This window comes from Diorhabda carinulata, chromosome 6 (assembly GCF_026250575.1).
Source record: "Diorhabda carinulata isolate Delta chromosome 6, icDioCari1.1, whole genome shotgun sequence".
In the NCBI taxonomy this organism is placed as follows: Eukaryota; Metazoa; Arthropoda; class Insecta; order Coleoptera; family Chrysomelidae; genus Diorhabda; species Diorhabda carinulata.
Window position 1 is genome coordinate 27665048 of NC_079465.1, and position 24701 is coordinate 27689748.

At 33.4% G+C, this 24701-nt stretch overlaps 2 protein-coding genes across 2 annotated transcripts in view; both read right to left on the reverse strand.

Annotated features, from left to right (window-relative positions):
* LOC130895059 (anosmin-1) overlaps positions 1 to 8786 on the reverse strand; it is a 45329-nt gene extending 36543 nt beyond the window's left edge. Inside the window, exon 1 of the mRNA XM_057802171.1 lies at positions 8568 to 8786. Within this exon, the coding sequence (XP_057658154.1) occupies positions 8568 to 8762 (195 nt within the window). The 5' untranslated portion in view covers positions 8763 to 8786. The remainder of the gene's footprint in view (positions 1 to 8567) is intronic.
* A 9203-nt stretch (positions 8787 to 17989) lies between these two features.
* Positions 17990 to 21115, reverse strand: LOC130894997 (uncharacterized). Its single transcript, XM_057802085.1, has 2 exons — positions 20959 to 21115; positions 17990 to 18468 (listed from the first exon to the last, which is right to left on the reverse strand). Exons 1-2 carry the CDS (start codon positions 21049 to 21051, stop codon positions 18211 to 18213), a joined length of 351 nt encoding a protein of 116 aa, XP_057658068.1. The 5' UTR covers positions 21052 to 21115; the 3' UTR covers positions 17990 to 18210.
* Positions 21116 to 24701: the final 3586 nt, after the last annotated feature.

Below are 24701 nucleotides of genomic sequence, written 5' to 3' on the forward strand. Positions count from 1 at the left end.
AAATTCTTATCCAGTAAAATTCACTACAAATTGATAGTTTAGTCACTAAGCTATCGATAACGTACACTAGGTTAGGTTAGAGATAAACTGTAAAAACACCCAAAAAACTTTCTTTGATAAGAAGAATTTATTGAAACTTTTTAGAGTTTTGAAAGAATTTAGGGGAATGTTATTGAAAAGTTACCAAATACTGATAGGGATTCAGATTATTTGGTCGACCACTGCGATGCTGGTCTTTGAAGGTCGTACAGCTTCGTTTAAACTCTGCTTCTCAATCTTTTACTATCGATAACGAAGTAGCAATCTTAGATTGAGGAGAATCTAGTAAAGCTTTTATATTGGTTGGGCTAAAGCCATTCAAATGAAAATCTTGTACGACATAGCGATGACCAATTTTTTCCATGTTTACAAATCCACGTTCACCATTGATGGATAGAAACCAAGTACTAAACAACGTGGCCTCTTCAAATTGCGAATATATGATGTATATATTATGTACTTTCTAATAACGTAGTATTTTTTTAAGCAGGTACTTCTGGGACCCTCTTCGTAAAGCCGAAAGAGCAACAGGGACATAACTCACATAATCTTGTGCGACAACTATAAAGCTTTGTTCGCGGGTGTAATTTCGAATCATATTAAGGACAGATAACTAAGCACTTGCCAAATTATTGATCGCGCTTAGCTTACGTCTAAATCTGTAGTAACCGTATGTGTGGGTCACATAAATTCCTTTAATAATTATTGATTATGTCCATCCGCATCCTGAATATATTCGTAAAGAAGCATGAACATTACATCAATCCTAAATTTGTTACCAAACGATTCGTAATTGATCCTAAAGTGACCCGCGAACAAATATTTCGGGGAGTTCTCTTGAAATATTCGTTTGTAGAGTTCGTTGAAACTCTTATTTTCTGCCGATTTGATTTATCGTTATAAATTATATAAAGTGTATGAAGAATTCATTCAACAGTAGTTCGTTGGATGTCGAATTTTATTGATGCTCCTCGTATCCAAATAACAACAATCATCTAAATTATGATTTATGAATGAGATGTATACGTAATTATAACATGAGTAGTATCAATATGATTCATACAGGATAATAAACGATCTAAACGGCATTAATCTTAAATTATTCAAAGTTATTCAGTCACTTTTAAAGCACAATAAATGTCTACTCATTCACGCATTTCCATTTGAATAGGCCTTACACTAATATTGTTGAATATTATGTGTTCGACATCAACCAAGTGTGTCACGTATAACAAAAACTAAAGTTTTTGTTTTGTCTAGGATGTCTAATCCTATTTATAGACGGACGTCAATACCTCACTTCGGAACGAAGAAATACATTACCCATAACATCATATCGGTCAATGGAAACGGTTAAAAAAAAATTAGGTTCTAAGCAGAAATTTTGTATAGTGATATTAAACAAATGAAAAATAAAATTGGTTTAACCTCACCCTATTAAACTTTACATGAATCGGACTTCGTTTGGAAGAAAAATAATTGAAAAATCCAGCGCTTATACAAAAACATTGAATTGTGTTTAGGAAAATTCAATATTTAGAGAAGAATAAAGACTTTTTATAAATCCCAATAGAAACTGTTTACAAAGGGAGAATACCCTGATGTAGGAAAAATTTTCCTCTACAGGACTAGGGTTGGGGTGATTTTTTGGTGTCGATTCTTCTTTGGAGCAGCGTTTGCTCAGTATTTGTGTCTGCCATCTACCACGGGTGTAGTGAAACTGATTAATTTGAGAAAAATAAAACAAAATAAAAGTTCAGGTTCAGCTAGGTTTGAATTATTTTCTGTTGTCGGTCATTTGGATTAGAGATAAAAGGTCGTTCTAAGTAACCAAAAAGTTGCACGAGTTATGTATGTATGTATGGATTTGGGGTCTAGTATACACTGCGACCCAAAGGATCTATTATGTCCCCCTTTCTTGCTGCGATACTGGAGAATCCAGAGCTTACAGCTGATCCATCAATCCCACTCCTTTTAAAAAAATTAGGATGCGGGATGGCTTCAATTGCAAGAGATCTTCGTCTTCTATTTCATACACACCTTGTTGTAGTGCTCTTTCTTGTGCACTTCGAGAGAATGTGAATAGACGTTTCGTCCTCCGTGCACCAAAATTTGCTAGCGTCTTCAGGTGTTTGTTGAGGGACAATGCCCCGATAGAACTCCTGTTAGTATTCGTAAATTGATCTTACTCAGATGAAAACTGCGATGAGCAATGATATTAATTTTTAAAATGTAAACATGTTAAAATTTTTATAATTATATAAGTATATACATTACATGTATACAATGTCAAAAATAAACCAGATAAATAATATGATTACTCGGCAATCCTGAAATATATAATGATTTGTATTACAAATTAATATTAGAAGTAAATATTAGTATTAGAATAAAAATCGTTTATAAAGTAGAAGGCACTTTCCCGCACATGTGCCTTCAAATTATTACGAAACGTGGGAAAAATGTTATAGATTTGATTTCAATTGGCAAATGATTGTGGATTTTTTTGCATTGTGAAGTATAGAGCCCTCAACTTATTCTGAACGTGGAGTAGGTACATAAAGATCTTGTTCCGTGGATAGATGTACATTTCTAAAGTAGGAGAAGCGAGCTTACGCATTAGGCATAGGATTCAAAGATGAATAAGGAATACTTTGAATCTTCTAGAAAAGTCTCAGTAGTGAATCTTACTGATTAGTCTGGGTACATATCTAACAGCTTTTGTAGTGTGAAATTCGCTCAAATTCAGTCGTACAAGACGTGCTCCAGAAGAGAAAGGCATACTACTCAAAAAGGGCATAATAAACTGTGATAGAACTTGATAAGTTCAGTTCCCTGGAAATTGAACTTAGCGCAAAACTGACAGAGCTTAATGTTCCATATAAAGTGGCGATAAACTTTCAAAGAGTTGTCTACAACAAGCTCTGAGAATTTTGCAGATTAAACAACGTCAAAAGATGTATTATAATATGATAAAACTTTAGTTTTAGACAAATATTAAAATTGCACCATTAATTAATGGTGGTTAGGGCGTTAGATATGGTGCTATGAAGTGCTTTGACATAAGGGTTGCACCTAGAGAAACTAGCATCATCCGCAAGGAGACGTCAATTTACTGAACATTTCGTTTCAACTTTTTATGAGTTTTCCATAGCTTTCAATTGTGTAAATCATAACATTTTAATTAACAAATTGGAGAACTACAATTCAGCTTGTAAGGGTTGATACAACTATGTCTTCTTGCAAGCCAATAAAATGTGGGATGCCTCAAGGCACAGTACTAGCTTTACTTTGTTTCTTTTGTTTGGAATAATCATAGAAAATTGGTGCAGTGGCTTGAAGCTGGTATAGGCTGGACGAAACGCTATTTAGGAGGGATGATATGGCATCATTAATGTATTTGTTATTTAAAATTCTAAACTGTATTAGTAAGTATTGGGTGCGATTGGGCGATAGTTCGATGTTTAATCTTTATTATCGCCTTTATACAGAGGTACAATTATTGTCGTTTTAAGACAATTTGAAAAAGTGCCATTTTGAAATGAAATGTTCATTAAGTTGATAATTTGCAATCCAGCAGACTCAACAACACTTTTAATGTAAGTCCATCGGTACCGATTGATGAATTACTTCAGCTGAGAACCTGAGAGGATAGGAAAGTTTTCTCTTGGGTTGTGAAGAAACTCTAGCAGCCCAAATGAATCAATGGGAAGTCTGTCATAGTCTTCCATTTAATCTTATTCATGTGTAGTCTAATATTTTGGTTAACGTTCGGTTAAATATGGTAAAACAAAATGAAACCAGTGGTCATTTGGACAAATATACAACAATGAACCGGTCCCCTCAGAAGTTCCGATCTCCGTATGGGAATGCCTTGAAAATAAGGTTTATAAGACAAATCCGACGCACTTAATGCAATTGAAAGTGAACATCAGGTCAAAAATAGTATCACTATCGAAGGTAACGGACTCAACGAGTTATTACTAATCTTCATTCCAAATTAGAATAATACCAGGTCACCAAATAATTGTCCATTTCGTATTCTAATCATCCACAATAATTAGTTATTTGAACTACAAGGAGTATGAGTAATATACACTGGCCAATAACGAAGAATAAAAATATTCTTGTTTGTCTTCGTCTTCAATTATAAAGCCGCCAGTCATTATCGATATGTCTCTCTTTACATCATTTTTATTTGAAAATAGTTATTTGCAACAATTTGAAATTTACATATTATGTTGAGCTCCAGAACAGCAATATGTAATCAAACAACAATGAAAGCGTCACGTTAACAGTGGCGCCCTCATCAGCGTAAATTATAATTTTCTACAAAGTATGTGGAAGTTTCACAAAATAAATACTCTCAAGATTCTTGAGTTCAGCTTTTGAATTATAATCTAATGTATACTTATTCGCCTATACTCTTGAAAAGTTGTTTAACTTTTTTCAGCAGCTAAACGTTGATGAGGAGGATACCTTCTATTTAAAGTAAAATTACCGCGAAAATTATGGCTGAAATATTCGCTACCACACCAAAATTTTATTTTAATAGTAATTTTGTTCTTACACTATATAAGGTATAGTTTATTTAAAGATGTATCTCGATAAAATGAAAAATCAAATTGCTATCCAAACGGCAAATCTTTAAGCCTTTAAATAATATAATAAAAGCATATATTTTAGTGATAAATAGTGAGAAAATATTGAATTTAATTTGCAAGGTAGAAAATAAATGAAAGCTACCATGAAAATATTTTTTTTCAAAATATCTCAAAAAAAGGGGAGGGGACTTAGCTTCGGTTAAGTAATACAGTAAGTAATTTTTTGGGTTTTATATCGCGGTTTGATTGGCAAACCACGTAACTTCGTTTTTCCCTATATTGACGTTTTTTTATTATTATTATTTTTTTATTATTAGATTTGCTCAAAACGATAGTTATGAACGTGTCACACTTGAGTGTGTTTACACTTTATCACTAACATCTGAAGTGTATGCTTTCATCTAAAACTATAGTTTACCGGCAATCAATACTATTGAAATACAGTTATAGTTTTGCGCGAAAGACTGTCGTTGAGGCAACATGCACGCGAGGAGATTGGTGGTCTAGTTATTAACATGCAAATTGATAAGAGTGAGTTTGTTAAGCACAAATATAACCGCGGCTGCTAAGTTGAAGGGCACTGATATCTGAGCATTAATTCAGAAAAAACGCAGAACTTTCGTACGATTTTAAGACCTGAAAACTACTGGGGTAGTTTCTTAGTTGAAGGGCACTGAGATCTGGGCATTAATTCAGAAAAAAACCAGGACTTTCGTACGATTTTAAGACCTGAAAACTACTGGGGTAGTTGCTAAGTTGAAGGGCACTGAGATCTGGGCATTAATTCAGAAAAAACCCAGGACTTTCGTACGATTTTAAGACCTGAAAACTACTGGGGTAGTTGCTAAGTTGAAGGGCACTGAGATCTGGGCATTAATTCAGAAAAAACGCAGAACTTTCGTACGATTTTAAGACCTGAAAACTACTGGGGTAGTTTCTTAGTTGAAGGGCACTGAAATATGGGCATTAATTCAGAAAAAAACCAGGACTTTCGTACGATTTTAAGACCTGAAAACTACTGGGGTAGTTGCTAAGTTGAAGGGCACTGAGATCTGGGCATTAATTCAGAAAAAACGCAGAACTTTCGTACGATTTTAAGACCTGAAAACTACTGGGGTAGTTTCTTAGTTGAAGGGCACTGAAATATGGGCATTAATTCAGAAAAAAACCAGGACTTTCGTACGATTTTAAGACCTGAAAACTACTGGGGTAGTTGCTAAGTTGAAGGGCACTGAGATCTGGGCATTAATTCAGAAAAAACGCAGAACTTTCGTACGATTTTAAGACCTGAAAACTACTGGGGTAGTTTCTTAGTTGAAGGGCACTGAAATATGGGCATTAATTCAGAAAAAAACCAGGACTTTCGTACGATTTTAAGACCTGAAAACTACTGGGGTAGTTGCTAAGTTGAAGGGCACTGAGATCTGGGCATTAATTCAGAAAAAACGCAGAACTTTCGTACGATTTTAAGACCTGAAAACTACTGGGGTAGTTTCTTAGTTGAAGGGCACTGAAATATGGGCATTAATTCAGAAAAAAACCAGGACTTTCGTACGATTTTAAGACCTGAAAACTACTGGGGTAGTTGCTAAGTTGAAGGGCACTGAGATCTGGGCATTAATTCAGAAAAAACGCAGAACTTTCGTACGATTTTAAGACCTGAAAACTACTGGGGTAGTTGCTAAGTTGAAGGGCACTGAGATCTGGGCATTAATTCAGAAAAAAACCAGGACTTTCGTACAATTTTAAGACCTGAAAACTACTGTGGTAGTTGCTTAGTTGAAGGGCACTGAGATCTGGGCATTAATTCAGAAAAAACCCAGGACTTTCGTACGATTTTAAGACCTGAAAACTACTGGGGTAGTTGCTTAGTTGAAGGGCACTGAGATCTGGGCATTAATTCTGAAAAAACCCAGGACTTTTTGTACGATTATAAGACCTGAAAACTATTGGGGTAGTTTTGAATTTGAAGGGTACCTTTTTTCTTGGCGTTCGTTCTCTTACATTCTATAACATTCTATGGTACGGTTCGAGTTTCTCGTGTGGAAATTTCTACCACCGTTTTTCATTTTCTTTTCCCTTTTCACTACCTCTTATTGATTTCATTTCCTTTATTTGATCAATGTATTCGTATTTAGCTCTCTCCATTATTAATACTATTTTCTGCATCTTCATATTATTCTTGTTATTCTTTTTGATTTCATTCCTGTAATACAACATTATCCGTTAACTGCGAATGAAATTTTTCATATTTTTAACAGAACTAATGATTAGAAGTTATAAAAGAGACTTCGATTTGTATATACTTTAATAGAATGGTATTGTGATGTATGATTTATTTTCTAATTTGTGTAAATATTATTGCCATTTTCTTGCTATTTTTTTATTTCAAACGTACCGCACGATGAAGAGAGCGATATTTCCATCCTTCATAGTATTTTGCTCACTAGAAAATTAATCAGCAAACGGAATTCTTCATAAAAATATTCCATGAGCGCACAATGGAATGAAATAAATGCCAAAAAAAGTAAAACTGATGATCTTCATATTCTTTCTAATGTTCCATGTTACAATCTCCAGTAACCAATAGTGGAAACAGGGGAATAACACAATTTTTTCAGCCGCCTTCGACTGGTATGAAAATTTGTATTTAATCGTTGAATATGCCCGACTTATGCTTTCTTCAAACTATCTCTTCTAAAAAAAATTGAGAACTGCATCCTACATATATAAAAAGCATATTTTTTCATGTGTGAATAATGACGATTAAAACTAAACAGAAAATGGATATTTGGGAGAGAGAAATATCAAGAATAATATTGTAGGAAAGCAGACAGACTTGGGATGGAAGAGAAGATCAAACCACGACATCTATACACTTTTCAATAAGGCACCGACCAGCGCGTTTATAAAGACAAAAAGATTACAATGGGTAAGTCATTTAGAACGAATGGACGAGGACAGGCTCTTGAAACGAGTTGTATGGAAGATACCAGAGGGCACGAGAAAAAGAGGAACACCATGAAAACGGTGGAAAAAGAACCTAGAGAGAGAAAAATTCAGAGTTGGAGAGAAAAAGCAGGGGAACGAAAGAAGTGGAGAGAAATAGTAAGGCTATGGACCTAAGTGATCTGCATATATTTCGCAATTTCAAATGACTATAACTCAAAAACGAGGGGTCGTATGAATGAAAAAAATTTTTATGTCACAGTATTATTTTCACGCCATCTACTCACTCCCGAATGTTTTGCATCAAATCCGGGAACATCTGTATTATTGTTTAATTCAAATCAGATTCTACCATACAAGAGAATTACGTAAAAATTAGATCTGATACTTTTTTTGTAATACATTATACTTCGTTTTTTTGAGCCTGCAGCTTAATTTTATTTTTCTATAAAGTATGATATATACTCTGTATTTTTTTGATATTTGAAGTTAAAAAAGTTGTATAAAATTTTAGATAATCTAAAATTGAAGAAAAACATTTTACGAGGAATATATTTTAGGGAAAAAATGAAACTTGTTTGTTTGAAATTCGAATGAAAAACAATAATTCTATATAAGGTTTTGACATAATTTGACTTAAATAATTATAAAAAACAATATTTAGTAAAATGTATCCCACTTCTTGTAGTATTTTTTTCTTTTAATTAATATTTCCCCTCGTTTTACAGAATTTTACAGAATTACAACCGGATGATATTTAATTTTCATTATCACACACAACATTTTTCATAAATTTCAAGTATCAAATATCAAATAATTATTTATCATTTCAATGCCACTGCACCTACCTATCAAAAGTTTAAAAAAATATGGTCGATATGAATTCGATTTAAAAATAATTTTTAATCTTCGTTAAGCCATTTAATTTACTTTCCAGAAATTTGTCAATAATATTAATAATAAAAATGATCTTACAGCATTTCTGTTGTCTTCATTCCAACAACTAATTTCGCACCTAGCGACGACTAGTGGTTCCTGATGCCCATACCAGGATCTCATCCTACCGAAAGCTCCTTGTAGGACGCTCGTCGCGACGATAAAAGCGCCTAAGCTCACTGCTATTAGTCTTTGCACTCCGACTCTCCGAAAAATTGCCGTTCTCAATATCATCTCGGCACGCGGCGCCTACTAAGACCGATCACATCTGTAAAGATACTGAGTGGCAAATGCCAGCTGGGCGATCACCTGTGAGGATTACGAGGCCTACTATGATTAGGGAGTCGGAATATAAAAATGATGGGGTTCGATTCAATAATTTATCGATGAAACGAGGAGTTCGACATAACATTTCTTTTAATTACCTTAATTTCTATTTTGTTTTCGTCTTAAGAAAGATCCTACTAATCTAACTTGAGATTTACCGTTATTATACATTATCAACTGATAAAGATACTTCATTTTTCATTGACAATATATACGAGGAATGATTAAAAAATTGATCACAAAAGAAACAATCTCGGAAGTTTTCTTTATTCAGGAAAAACTCCATACAGGCATATGAAATTATAAACAAGAATTGAAAATCATTGTTCTAGAAGAAAATCTGTAATTTTGTAAAATAATTGATTGTTTTTGAGCTAAATCAATAAAGTTTTATGATAAACAAAACTTCATAATGCATTCCTATTCCAAAATTAATATAAAAACAAGAATAGATTACCTAATAAGTAAATTGTTTGAAAAAAGATATTTCATTTGAATCTAAGTGATGATAAATATTTGTAAAGTATTTTTAATTGAAATGAATTACTCCACAGAGATTAATACGTAACCTAACTTTCGGTAATTGTAATGAGTGGTATAAATTCTTTGGATGAGGAAAAAGAAATCTTAGAAATAGAGATGCATCCAATGTTTCGTCTTCAAGTTGTCTCCTTAGCTTATTGCATAAATATGCTGATGCTGAAAAAGTGCGCTCTGCCTCAAAGGAAGAAGAATCTGCTCCGAATTATAACCTCTCGTGGAAGTTGCTCGAAATAGATTCATTTGTTGTTATTTCAATGTGTTGGTGCTGGTTACCATCTTTTCATACTGTTCTGTACTTCAAGCTGGAGCTTTCTTTAATGTTAAATTAGTTATGTTACTTTCACTCTTAGTTAATACGAAATCATTTTGCATTTCAGCATCTTTTTCGTCCTTTTTTTCATTTAGAAAATTGTTCTGTATTTTTTCAGTCGAGTTTTCATGAAAGGTTGAATTTGAAGAAAACAATTATTCGAAACTGCTGGTTTTATTTTTACTCTCAATACCTATAGGGATTTTGTTGAGAGCTTGATAGAACTCTAGATTCTTTAACCCGATCTAACAAGTGAGTCTCACTCAGCATGAGAGCAACAACGCGCTTCTACAGATAATTTAAGTAAAACTAATATATCAATCAACTCAATCATGAATGAGATTAGAGAATGAGATTCTCATATTTTACGTCATTATTCAAGTTTACAAGCGCTTTTTGAATAACTATTTTAAGAGCATGAAGCAGTGTAAGTTCAAAATAAGATCCTGGAAATTTAAGTCTTTATTCAAGTCTGCAAGCGCTTTTTGAATGAACTATTTTAGGACCATAAAGCAATGTTAGGTCCAAATGATATTTGGATAAACTATTTCAGGACCATTAAGCATTGTATTGTATGATTATGTTCTCATTATTCTCGTCATTATTCAAGCCTACAAGCGCTTTTTGAATGAATGCTTCCAGGGACATAAAGCACTGTAAGCTCAAAATGAGATCCTCACAATTTACTTCATTATTAAAGCCTACAAGGGCTTTTTGTATGAACTATTTCAGGACCATTAAGCATTGTATTGTATGATAATATTCTCATTATTCACGTCATTATTTAAGCCTACAAGCGCTTTTTGCATTAACTTTTTTAAGAGCTTGAAGCACTGTAAGTTCAAAGTGAGATTCTAAAAATTTACCTTTACGTCATTATTCAAGCCTACAAGCGCTTTTTGAATGAACGCTTTTAGGGACATAAAGCACTGTGAGTTCAAAATGAGGTCCTAACAATTTACGTCACTATTCAAGTCTACAAGGGCTTTTTGGATTAACGTTTTTTAGAGCTTGAAGCACTGTAAGTTCAAAGTGAGATTCTAAAAATTTACCTCATTATTCAAGCCTATAAGTACTTTTCGGATCGACTCTCTTAAGAGCATAAAGCACTGTCACCATCTAGCCTAGTATTCAACCAACAGAGCAAGCTCTTTGAAGAATGATTTTTCAATGCCACTCGTTTGAAAAGAGCTCTTTTTGCGACATGATCTGACTCTATATCTTCTTCATCAGTTGAATCATCAAAATAGTCATTTCACTAGATAATTTTTATATAGTAAATCGCAAACGGTTAAATGTATACCATGTGAAAAGCAATATTAGTTTCTAGTGAGATAGTTCAGAAAAACGCTGTCGATACAAGTACAGATTTCTGCGCTCAAATATTCACCAATAGAAATAAAAACTAATTTTTTTTTATTACAGATAATTCATGTTTATCGTGTGCAGTCCATAAGCCCGCTCTGGGCCAAGGGGAAAGTTGTTTGGGTAAAATGGCCCTCGGGCCCAGATCGATCCTATGGCCCGTACACAAAAAATATGATTTTTTCGCACTTCTCATTTCGTTTCAACTTTTTCGTTATTTTTCCTTGAAATTACATCTCATATAAAGATAGAAATAGGGAAAAATTGTTGGATCCCGGGGAAACTTGATCGATTTTCTTAGGAGCTCAACGTATCGAATGATGGTAACTTGTAGTAATACTTCTTCTACACGCGCCTTGACTGTTATTGATCGTTAACTTTCATATTGACTATCATTACTTAAATTTACTTTGATTTACCAAATGAAGAAGATTATACTTAGCAAGGTTATTATTCTACTTTATCTCGCTTTATATTATTGACTTAGTTTTTATTTATGCATAAAGGTTATGAATTTTATAGAGCTTGGTGTCACTTTGGCTATTCCTGCTCGTATCTCTACGCTAGAATCCCATTTAGTTTTTATTACGGTTTTCAGGTACGTTAATTGTTCTATTTGTACGCTATTAATCATTATTCATCCTTCTGTTGAACTTTGTTGCTTAGCTATGACCATATATTTTGTCTCCTTATGTTGCATCTCAGACCTTCTGTAAATCTGGCAGACGGTCTGTGAGCCTCTGTAGCTCTTCAGCTAATAGTATATTGTTGACAAGTTTTCCACTAACCGAGACACTTTCATCAGCGTTCCTCAAGACTTCATTAAATATCTCTTCAGAGTACAAATTAAAGAGCAAAGTAGAAAGAATGAATTATTGTTTCACTCCTCTTCTTATTTCAGCCCTACAGGAACTTATTTAGTGAACCGTAGCGGTCTGATGCCACTAGAGATTATCAATAATGCGCATATCTTTTCGATTTGATTAGACTTTCTAGCATGATGTTTTATTCTATTGAGTATTCTTGATTTCTTCTCCAATTTTTCTATATACTCTGTTGTAGGTTATTCCTAAAAAAGTTAATAACACCTGGCTCATAAGACTTAAATTTATAACGTCACTGTATTTTGTTGCCTTATGCTTTTTTCGAATAACCACGAAATTGGACTTCCACCACTCTGGTGAAATATCATGTTTATCTAATCCTACAGCTTTTCCATTTTTTGCTCAGTTTATCGCTCTGGACAGTTTATCTTCGTTGATACTAGAACCAGTTCGTGCCCTTATATTTTTGTAATATTTTTTATTATCATTAAACAGTCTCAGTATATATTCTTGCCAACTTTCAAGCTGCTTTTCGTTGTCGAGTATTTTGCGTCCGTTTTTATCTTCAATAATTTTGGTTAATGGTTAATTTAGACCTGTAAGAAACTAAAGCTTCTTATATTGTTGAAAGTTGAAAGAATCGTAAATGCTTTTATATCGCTCTACTTCTATGCTCTACATTTGCATGCCAAAATACCCTGACTTCTCTGATTTTCATTCTTTCAGTCTTTCATCTATTAGTTTATTTCGTCCATCATTTACCTTCATTTCTTCTGTCTGTTAGTTTCAGTACTTGAACATTATCAAAGAGCATTCGTACCAAACAGCTTTCAGTTCATTCTGATCTTTAATAGTTACAATACGATTTTTTAGTTTTCTTTTGTCAATTTTTGTCATCCGGACTTGTCTTATTTTGTCTCGTTTAGGAAGTTAATCACTTTTAGCGATCATAAAATTAGAATTAAAGCAAGAAATACAGGAAGAAGATAACGATAAAAACGTAGAAAATGTTATAAAAATTATTAATTATAAAGAAAACTACACTAGAACTTCTAATAGCGAAGAAGAAAACTGTAGAAGGTACATTTATACAAAAAATAATGGACCAAAGCCTTTTTGTATTTTCTGGTACTCGAGAGAATGAGTTGATGAGTCACGTATCTGGTATTATTGGAGAAATGCGAGTTATTACGTATAAAAAAGTCAATTGAAACTTGTGACTCGAATTTAGTAATGATATGCTGCAAATAGAAACTCTAGAAAACAAACAAAAAACACTACTATACCGGCTGAGAATACTTTTCTTATCAATACGAAAATCATTTGAATATCATGGAATATAAAGCATTGCTAGTCTTATTTAACTTAGCAACGTTTTGAAATACAATAAGATTTGAGATCATTGTTTGTAAACAATGGTATCGGCCGGGATATATTTCTCCTTTCTACTCTTCAACCCAAGTTTTTACTTTTGACTATTTGTTTCCAATATCCAACTCCACAACCAAAAGATTCAACAAAACATCTGTATCCAGTATTTTTGAAATGTCTTCCACCAATCGTAAATAAAACTACAGCATCCAAGATGAAATGCCAATAGCTTTTAGAGGGTGTTACTTATTTATCATCTACTATTTGTGACTGTACAAAACATAGCGTCTTTATATAATCTTCATAAAATCGGAAAAGAAAACTATCTTCATAGATTTAAATACGTTCAGTCCCATAAAGCCCTTTTCCTTTTATTTTTCATCTACTGTTGAGGTGTCGGACGATGATTTCGATTCAGATTCCAGCATTGTATCCAATATTACAATTCTTGTCTGCCCCTTGCTAATTTTTTAACTCCATCTTTATCCTATTCTGACCGACAATCACGGGTCAATAAAGATCTTCCGCAAGCTCGAAATATATCTAAATATTTTCAGATACAATTGCATAGACACATTTATATTCTTTTCGATAGCCAAACGACTTTAAAGTAACCCTAATATTGCTACAATACCACCAGGATGTAACAGGCAATGAAGTAGTCTTACGAAAAAAGTGGCAACGACTCCATATTGTGGACCGGAACCAGAGCCTCATTATATCAATAACGAACTCAAAGGATGGTTAAAGAATCAGATAGAGTTTCACTGGAGAAGCACTCTAAACTTAAGACAATTCATTAGGATCATGACCATATCAGAGCATCTACCTTACAACTGTTATACCCATGTTAGCAAGAGGCAAAAGTACCTCGAAGGAGTAATTCTAACACATTGGGAAGGACGACAAAAACTGTCAGATAGGAGTTTTTCGAGGGAAGTTTTTAACGTTTTCAAATAATAGTTGCCGTCTTTCTTCTCAAAATAGGCGGCTACATAAGCGATAACTATCTTGTTTGATGAAAGTCTCTCTCTGGAAAGTGGATCTTTGAGGTTAGGTAACGAGGTTAAATTTGGCTGTCCAAAATTGCACGGTCGTAAATGATGGTGCAGAGTACAAAGTGTCCATCTGCCGTTTTATCTGCGTAAGTTCATTGAATTTTCAAAACAAATATTTAATCAAAGCTCTATACTCAACTTTTTCAATTTTCTGGAAAATATCCACGATAATTCACTCATAATATTTGTCAAACAGAAACTAAGCGTTCAAAATGCTTGAAATGTAAGTGATAATCTCTCAATGCATACGCAAATATTTTCCCAAAGTGATATTGATTCGAGTTGAGACCGGAAACTTTTCTGATAATCCCGGTATTTTATTGAAAATAATCAAGATAATTTATTCTTCTAAATGTTGTGGATTTTAGGTCTCTTCTGTTTTAAAATTGACGTTTCGACTTACTTCAGTCTTTTTCAAAATAATTGATATTAATATGGATTCTCCGTCACTGCTTTGCCACTCGACACATTCTGGTTTTTATCCTATATTTTAACGCATATATGTACTTGTTTTTTACGTTAAGATGCGTGTAATTAAATAACCTTGTATCTAATGTATTGGAGAAGCCGCGAACACAAGAAAACGTGAAAATGTTTAATTGAACTTGCATGTGCTGTTATACGATTCTACTGGTAATATTTGAACACCTAAAAAACATTGAGAGAAATAAAAGTGAGCTAGAATATGCATTATATATTTTTACAATTCAGAATATGATAATTATGCAGTCTATAAATTCCTACGTTAAAAGGCGGCGCCACATTGTATCATAGAACATTCGAAATGCAAATCATCCGTATAATTATGAATCTGTTCCAAGAAATGAATGAAACTAAAAAACTTTGACAATATTTATGGGACGCATTCATCAAACGCAAATATTTTTATTGACTTTAGGAAAAAGTCGTGTTTATCATTTGAACAAAATCATATTTTAAAACACATTTATGTCACGCCATCAAAAAAAAAACGACCAACAAACGGAAAAAATTGAAAAAAGCTAATAATAATACCTATTGGAGGCATTTTTTCATGTACATGTTAATTTTAAGTGTCTTGAAAATGTTTAAACTACATGGAAAATTGGACAACAAACAATTAGGATCCCTACTTGATAACGGTACTGCCGATCCAGACTATCCACGAAATTATACAGGGTGTTCCAGGACTTGATGCAAAAGATTCGGGAGTAAGTATAGGCCTTTAAATATATGATTTTCAATGGATGATTACGTATGTCCAGGTAATGTGTTTAAAGGATTAAATTTACAGTACAATCTGAAGATAGCAAAAATAAATTTTTCAATCGATTTGTTAACAAATCTGTACTTCAAAAACTTCTAATTGAACTGCATACTGTCAAAGATCGTGTTATTTACATAAAGAAAAAAAAATATAACAAATGTTCGAAAGAGACACCTTGCACTTCTTCACACTTCCAGAGTCTACGGAGGATATTTATGGGTAGATGAAATTCCTCATAGTACAATTAAAACAAAGAATCAACATTGTTTTTGTATTAATAAAATAAGTGTGCAGTAATAGTGAGTAATAATTTAGTAGGTCCATATTTTTTCATAATAACCTAAATGGAATTTCTCCAAAATGATTTTCCACCCATGTTATTTGATATTCCTTTAAACATTCGCAGAAACATTTGGTTCATGTACGATAGAGTCCTTCTTCAATTTCTAAATGATGTAAAAAATCATCTCAATAAGATTTTTCCTAATAGTCGTAGAGGTCAATTGCATGGCCACCACGTTCTCCTGAATAAAATGGATTCATTTTTCTGGGGATATCTTAAAAGCTTGGTATATGAAACAATATTAAAAACAAGGAACGGAATGATCTATAGAATGAATTTCCATTGTGACGCTATGAGGCAGAATCTTGGAATGCTTTTTCAAATAATATTCTCCGTAGGCTTCGCAAATGTGTAGAACTGCAAGTTGTTTAATTCAAACACTTTTTTGTGTTTTTATTTGATAAGTTGTAGGCTAACCATCTAAATTTTTCTGCACTTCATTTTTTCCTTATGTTCGTGAGTAGATGTTTAATTGTGATTCAATACCTTCTATAAATATTCTCAATAAATAATTACAATTTCTGATAATTTTTTCCGAATGTCTCTTTATATCGAACAGTGGCATGTACAACGATCTAAAAATCTACATATATCCTAATTTTTCTCAAAAAATCGATTGAAAAATCCATTTCTGCTATCTTTAGATTGTACAGGTTGTCCCTGTAAAAGTTAAGGATTGTTAACCATTGGGAACGAGCCGCCCATGGCCTTCAGATAGTAGTGTAGAATCATCATCCAATAAAAATTCAAGATGTTCGATTGTATAATTTGGAAATATACTTAAATATAAGTTCTGATTTCGCAACTTCAAATACCTCCCGACATATCACAGCATCATTTTCATCTACCCACTTCCGAATTTTTTGTATCAAGTCCCTCAACACCCTGTATATGCTATGACAACGCAAATGCGAAAGTGTGGATGGTGCGTTCGTATCTCCTCGCTTTTTATCCTCTCGTATCCTTGGACACGACGGGGCGAGGCGAGGAAAATATCCAGACTCTAGAGCTCGCTCAAATTACTGTTCCATGTTGTATAGTAACAACGCATGCAATGGAACCAATCATTTGGAATTAAACAAATTCTTATCACAACGATGAAAATAAACTAAATAATACGTGGGATTGGATAGCGAACACTGTGAACCACATTTTTTCATTTTCTCTAAATCTGAATCTACTTTTGAGCAACATTATTTTGTAGTTACGAGAATTGTAAGATAAGTTCTTGTCCTTACACAAAAACAAGTCACTTCCACTTATTAAATCTTCCAAACAAATGTTGTTGTCTTTCTCATAAAAAATTTCTTCCCTGCGACTGGAATTTTACGGTAAGGAAACAGGAAAAACTTGCTGTAAACTAGATCTGGTAGATACAGTGGGGGAACAATCAATTCATTCTTCTTTCATATTATTAAACAATGATGCGTGATTATCTCCTATTATTATTTTATCTTTCGGAACGTAATCGATGAACACAATCCCATGATTACCCTATCATTTTTTGGGCCGATAAAAACGTATCTGCCTTTTTCTTAGCACCTATGCGATCCTCTGGCTTGATTGCTTTTCCATTACAGGAGTGTAGTTGTGGATTCAGGTTTCATATTCAGTCATGGCTCATTTGTTTAGCTTAATAAAGCCTGGAAAATGTTCATTTGAAAAGACTTCTGGTCCAAAAGGAGCAGATGTGGCATTCAAATAGCGGATAGCTGCCTTGTGGAATCCGTGGCTAGTGAATTATAACTGCGACGACGTAATTAGTTAGATTTTTTTTTGTAGTATGAAACTTTCTATTTTTATAAACGGAAAACAATTTGAATAGTTTTCCCATTTATTATCACCCAATTTTCATAATAAGTTTGTTCTCTCACCCCAGTACAATCAGCCGTTAGTATGATAAAATCATAGGAAAATGGAATATTTTTTTCGAATACACGTCCATAATTTATTTACGGAATTATAAAAATAGAGTGATTTGAAAATATCAACACTTAGCATAATGCTTAAACTAATCAGCTTTTGACTAAGATGAATTTACTTAAATCGGTTCATTTCTATATTAAATATGTGGTAGACGTATTTGATATGAATTTATTGTATTAAATTACAAACAAATGAATAAATGTTATAAATATTATATACATGTCTGATTCTGTTCAGTTTTAATGACTGAAAAATGCCCTTCACAAGAGCTTTTCCAGTACCAACTTCTTTATAGTGAAACTCAATCATTGACATGTGTCTGTTAGTTATTTAGAAAGTGTTATTAAGTGTTGTTAAAGAGTAGTTAACTTATGAACTTGGCATCGGAGCTGTCGGCATATCATTGCCAGATGATACAGCAGTATTATTAGCAGGTGGCATACCGCCAGTTCCTGGAATAAACTGTACCATAACTGGGATATTAAATACAGGTAATGTGCTACCAGTGTTTCCATTCGGTAATTTCTGTATAACTTGCTCAATTTCTGGTCGGGAGGAATTTATGTAGATATAAATTTTTTTAACTTCTTCCTCTTCCTCTGATGAATCGTATCCATAGTCACCAAACTATAATAAAAAATACATAATAATCTTTAGTCTGCAATGATTCAATATATCTCTTAGAATGAGATCAGGAATCATTAAAAACTTAGTTAGAAATTATCATTGAATGCTCGAGAAAGCATTTGGTATATTTATATATTTACACAACAGCAGAAAGCTTTTTTTGTTTGCTGATTCATCGACGTGTTGGTTTTTCCTGCAACGTGCACCATATATCAGAGAGGATTAAGTTAATTTGCATGCCGTGAGGACATTAAGAAGGTTCTAAAAGAAACTTGGAATTCCCAAAAGAAGGCAACCTGGAATTCTTGGGTCAAGCATTGGATGGACAGGGGTCAGAGACTTTTTGTTTTCGGGTAAAAGGTCAAAGGATGAAAAATGTGTAACTGTATTATGTATTTAAGATCCAACAGCACATTTTGTGGTCGCCACAGATGCATTATAGGCTAGTTTTCTTTATGAAAGAGTAATAAAACTCAGTCATTAATTCAAAATAACTATGTTTAAGGTAGGTTTTGAGAAATAACAATCTAAAGTAGATGTGAAGAAAAAGCCAATAAGTGACTGTTATATTTAATATCATCAGTAAGTAATGCTTTAAATTAAATCTTTTATATGAAACTGAGTGTTCCCTTCAAATTTGACGACTTCAATCAATATTTCATGAAACATTTAGGATTTGATTTGGATTAATAACGTTCAAAAATTATGGAAAAAGCAAATACCTAGACAAAGATGTTCAATACTTATCATCAAAACAGCTATTTAGTCTCCCAAAAAAGTTCAACACCTGCTGCAGGCTTGCAATGCCAAATCTCACACCAACTAGTGCAGAACTTTTGAATTATTGTGCTCTTATATTGCTGAGTGGAATTGCCAGGTGAGCACAGGAAAAAGGTTTTGTAAAAACCTTAGTTTTTGACAGGATAAGTTGCCATGATGGTATTCGGTCTCTAGTGGGTAAACGATGATATCTTCCACAACCATATGAACATCAATTACGGCAACAACCCAAACAGGATGTCTCAAAAGTATTTGAATGACCTCTGATTTTTCAAATGGAACGGCATATGATTGTTAACAATTTTCAATCCTACATGTAAAATTAGGCCACCTTTGAATTTAATAAGGTTGCATGTACATTAAAACAATTACCATTATTTCAACCAGTGGTATGAAAACTGTTGGCAACAAGGATGTGTAAACAAAAATATCCTGATGGAGACCGTTCACAAAAGATGAGTTTGGAAACGGTGCTGGGCAGATCTCGTCCCACAGTCACTTCAGGTACTTATAAAAAGCAAAAAGAGAACATGGCAGTTACCAATCACAAAGACATTGAATTCTTGGTATTGGGGACAGTAGCTCAGAATTTGAACATAAGCTGCATAAAAATGCCAGGCATACACGTTTAAGCACAAACATCAACCATATCAAATCATTATTTTTACTGCGATGACTACCATATTTGCTTATGAGCGAGTCGCAAAGACTTTGAAAACACAAGACGACATAGATCCATGATGGATTATATACTAACTAATAGAGTAATACACCCGTCCAAAATCTTAGATGTAAGAGCAGTAACTTCGGCAGAAGTAGGGAGTGACCACAAATTGATCATGGGAAAAATAAGAATGGTAAAATCAATATACAATAAAAACACACCATCACAAAAATACGAGTTGAAAGCCTACAAGATAATTCAACAAAGTACCTATATGAAAGCAGACTTAAGGAAGCAATCGAGAGCAATCGAATCACGGATGAAGATGGAATAGAGAAAAACTGGCTAAAAATAAAAACAAACATTCTAAAAACCGCAAAGGAATCTCTCGGCGAGAAAACAGTGGACAAAAATAAACAACTCAAAAATAAAACGCCATGGTTCTGTAAGGAAATTAAAGAAAAAAGCGTACCTGGAATATATGACAAACAAAACACACAATTATCAAAATAGATAAAAATTTTTCGGTTTACTACTTGTTTAATTACTTGTAATTGATATTAACACTTACAATTGGATTTTGAATCGTGATATATAAGTCAGAGATCCAACAAAATGCAGTGAATAGAAAATATATAAAGTGAATTACATAATATACGAAATATACACAAAATAATTCATAACTCATAATTACGTCACAAATTTGGTCTTTTGGAACAAGAACTATAATTTGGGGGATACAAATTCCATATTACTAAATGAGTTCACTCATATTGTCAATTTATCCAACCATAATTCTCATTGTAATTGAGAAAAATATGTAAATGTCCTTTTCAAATGATTATTAATTGAACATGTAATAAGTTTCATTTCTAATGAGATATATATAGAATAAATAATGATCAGAGTCTTGATAAAACATCGAAATAAAATCTTGAATCCCCTGGTATAAATAAAATGAAATTCTAATAATTCTTTAAATGGTTGTGTGCATTAATATGTGAAACTAATAAATTAAGAATAAAAATATGTGAAAAAATACCAACCCAAAAAAAGGGCACAGGAGAAGGAGCAGCACCAATAAGCAGTCTTGTGGCCACCACGAAGAAGCCGACCACCAGCAGAGTACCGTTCACCATTTTCACAAACAAAAATCCTTTCTATAAAGCTGTCTCTCGAACTTCGTCCAAATGAGATCGGCCCCACAAATAATCTATATACCTAACCGAAATCAGGGCCAACAACATGTTAGGCCAGGCTATTGGAGCTAAAACATTTTTAATCCGTCAACATGTAGTCAAAATATTTTTTGAAATAGTATTACAGATATATGATATGAATAAGGCTTAGCTTCTCGAATGGCCTACATATCACGGGATCAAGAATAAAATATGAATTAATATACAAGGTGCTCCAAAACTATCTTTATAACTTCAAAAATTCATAACTTCATAACGAAAATAAACAAGATATTTATATTCTGTCGTTTGCAACTAATAAAGTTTGTGTAATGCGTTGTTTCAAGTCATCAATGTCATTAACCGGTGTCCGCTAAACTATGTCCTCTAAATAACCTCACAAGAAGAAGTCAAGAGGTGTTTCTTTGAGGTGTTCCCGAACTGCTGTCAATCAGTGTAGTGGTGCACCATCTTGTTGGAAGTAAACAATCGGCTGTAATTCTTCCAACTGAGGAAGATAAGCTTTGAAGCATATCCAGGTGCACGCAGCCAGTAACTGTGGCTTCTATTAAGAAGAAAGGACCAATGATTTTGTTGTGCATAAGCCCACACCATATATTCACCTTTGGGCTGTCTCGTCTAAGCTCGACTACTGCTTGTGAGGTTTTAGAACCCCAAATTCGTACGTTGTGGCAGTTTATTGTACCCGACACATGCAACGTGGACTCACACCTTTTTCAAGAAATCATGCTCAATACGTTGTAACATATCTACGGCAAATTCCACACGTTTTGGTCGATCTGTTTGTAACAGTGCCTGCAGCAACTGTACCTAATACAGACTCCACTGTTTATGAAAGGCCTTGTGGATTGTGGTTGAGTTGCCTTGAAGCCTGACGTATTGAAATTTGCCGTATTCGCTCCACATTTTCTGGATTTGTGCTGTGTCGTCCGGCTCCATTTTTATGCAATACTGATCCGGTGCTCATGAAGCTTGTGTGCCATGCACGGATGGAGGTTCTGGATGGTGGGTCTCTTTGGAATTTTGTCCCGAAGTTCCGTTGCACCTGTGTATCTGATTTCGTCTCTATGAACCATGACACGCATTGAGCTTTCTGTTGTGGTGTCCACATCTTCACTTATAACTGTTCAGTCTATTGAAACAAAAACTATATTAGTTACAGTAATACATACGAAAGAATTGGATTGACAATAATATGTTAACATAAAAGTTATTTCGTACAGTTCGTCCTTAAGGGTTCCAAACGTACAAAAAATCTTCACAAAACCTCAAAATTGGTGGCTGCAAAGGTCTTGAAAATATTAAGAATATTAAGGATTCTTATGGATTAAAGCACGAATTATTTGTTAAAGCAGATAGACGTTGCTGACGTTCAAAATGAATTCTTGGTTAATTTCGCGAATCGACATTTTCGTGTTATTTCCATCCATCAACGATACTATCTGGCTCATTTAAGTATCATAAACTTTCATACTTCTAAGATTATCAGTAAAAATTGCTTTTCTATATTTATAAATGCGATAGTATAGAAAATATTCAAAACTAATAGAGGACAAGTTATTCCAAAATATCAATGTGAACCACGTATCAGGACGAATCTTTTTTATTGTCAAAAGTTACTAAATCGAATTATTATGTAAAAAGTGAGCTCACAGTAAAATATTTTGTATGATTTGAGTTATCTAATTATAAAGTAATAATTTCTATTCATAATAATTTATAAAAGAGACACGAGATCTAAACTGAAGACCGAGACGAGAAACTTCAAAAAATGTTTTGGTCTGAACTGTGCGCTGAGCCCGGAACCCAAATTTCAGTCATTACGAGTCGGTTGTAAGAGTAAGTTATCATTAAAAATTCACATTATAATGAAAATTCAAATACTGTTTAAGAAAGGGGAAGGTGATGATTTGTTGTTAAATTATAGTTAAGTAATCCAAAACAACCCTTATCACAGCGGCGCATCATTATCAATTACTTATTTATTACTATGCACTCTAACCTCATTAAGTTTATCATTACTATAAATTGTCTGTATTTCAAGTTCCTGTCAGTTTTATAGACTGTCAACTTTAACCCCATTAAGGTATCTTCAATTATTTATTATTCAAAAATATATTTATCTAATTTTATAATTATCATTGTATAAGATGAGAACTAATATATAAAGAAGCTCACTTCGTTCATTCAATTTGATTCTAGTAGTACTAGATTCGTCTAGTACGCCAGTCAGATTAGTGTAACCAATTGTAACTTTAAATTATTAAGCAAGTTGGTGAATTGAGTTTAATTTTATTATTATAGAAGGCAACGCAAATTGCCTATCGATTGATAAAAAACTATTTTTAGTTTGATAATATGTTCAGAACGTAGCGCCCACTGTATAAATCATAATTTGAATATGTATCAAATTCATCTCATGATGTATGAAAAATGAAGATATCTCGTCAGTTGATTTTTGTGTACTTGTCAAAGCTTGTAGCTGAATTTGTCTGCTTTAATGTTTTTCTTTCAGAAATTTTAGAAAATCAACATTTTTTTCACTTGGCAATCCTCTTTACTCGTTTGTCTTGAGTAGATTTTCTCTAATTTCTATTGTGGTCAAAGCTCTCTTGATGCTAGCACAACCTCTCCTGAAAGAGTATTCTCAGGATCAGGAGCTCCAGTATATACACGTAATTCCAAAGGTCTTTGCGAACTGTAATTATCATTTCGAATTTTCCAATAATTTATAACTAGATTGGAGACTAGCTGGGAGTGTCCTGCCTTGTGACTCTGTCATCTGGATAAATCTTGCAGGCTAAAGGACTCATACATAAAGTCTAAGGAGAAATAAAAGTTTTGGTCTTCCGTGTTCGGTAGAAGCTGCAAAAGAGAACGTAGAGGTCCCTACATTCATCAAATGCATTATTAATGGTGACAAAACGTGGGCTTATGCATATGACCTCAAAATTGTCTAACAATAGCACTTTAAAAATGATCTGGAGCCAAAATACCACCACCATCAAAGCTGATCTAAACTAAATGTTTTACTCATCGTTTTCTTCGATTACCTTGGTGTGGCATACCATGAATTCTATCATCAAGATTGTTTTGAGGCGTCTATTTGAAGAAATTGGTTGTAGGCGACTGGATTTATTGGCAGGCATTTATTGGATTTTAATGACGCATTCCATCATTATTGCTACTGTAATAGTCAGATTTAGCTCACTGTGAGGTCTTCCTTTTTTTTGAATCAAAAATACGCTTCAGGGAATGCCCCATGAGTCCAGTGAAGGTACAAAAAGTTATTTTCTTGAGGTACTCAAGACCATTGCAGCCAAGGTTTACAATTGTGCGGAAAATTGAATATCTTGAAGGCGATGATTTGTATGAACGAGTGAGTGAAAATGGTCTTTTATTAATCCTAGTCAAATTTGATGCGATGTACACTGAATATCTACTAATCTCGGTTTTTCAAAAGGATTCTTTTGTCTTTAGTTGGATTCTGCATTGCTAATAATATCAAAATGACTAAAAGTCATTTAGGACATTGTGAAATTTCTATTTATAGGTTTCCTATTATTTAATTCTATTTTACTTTCATAAGA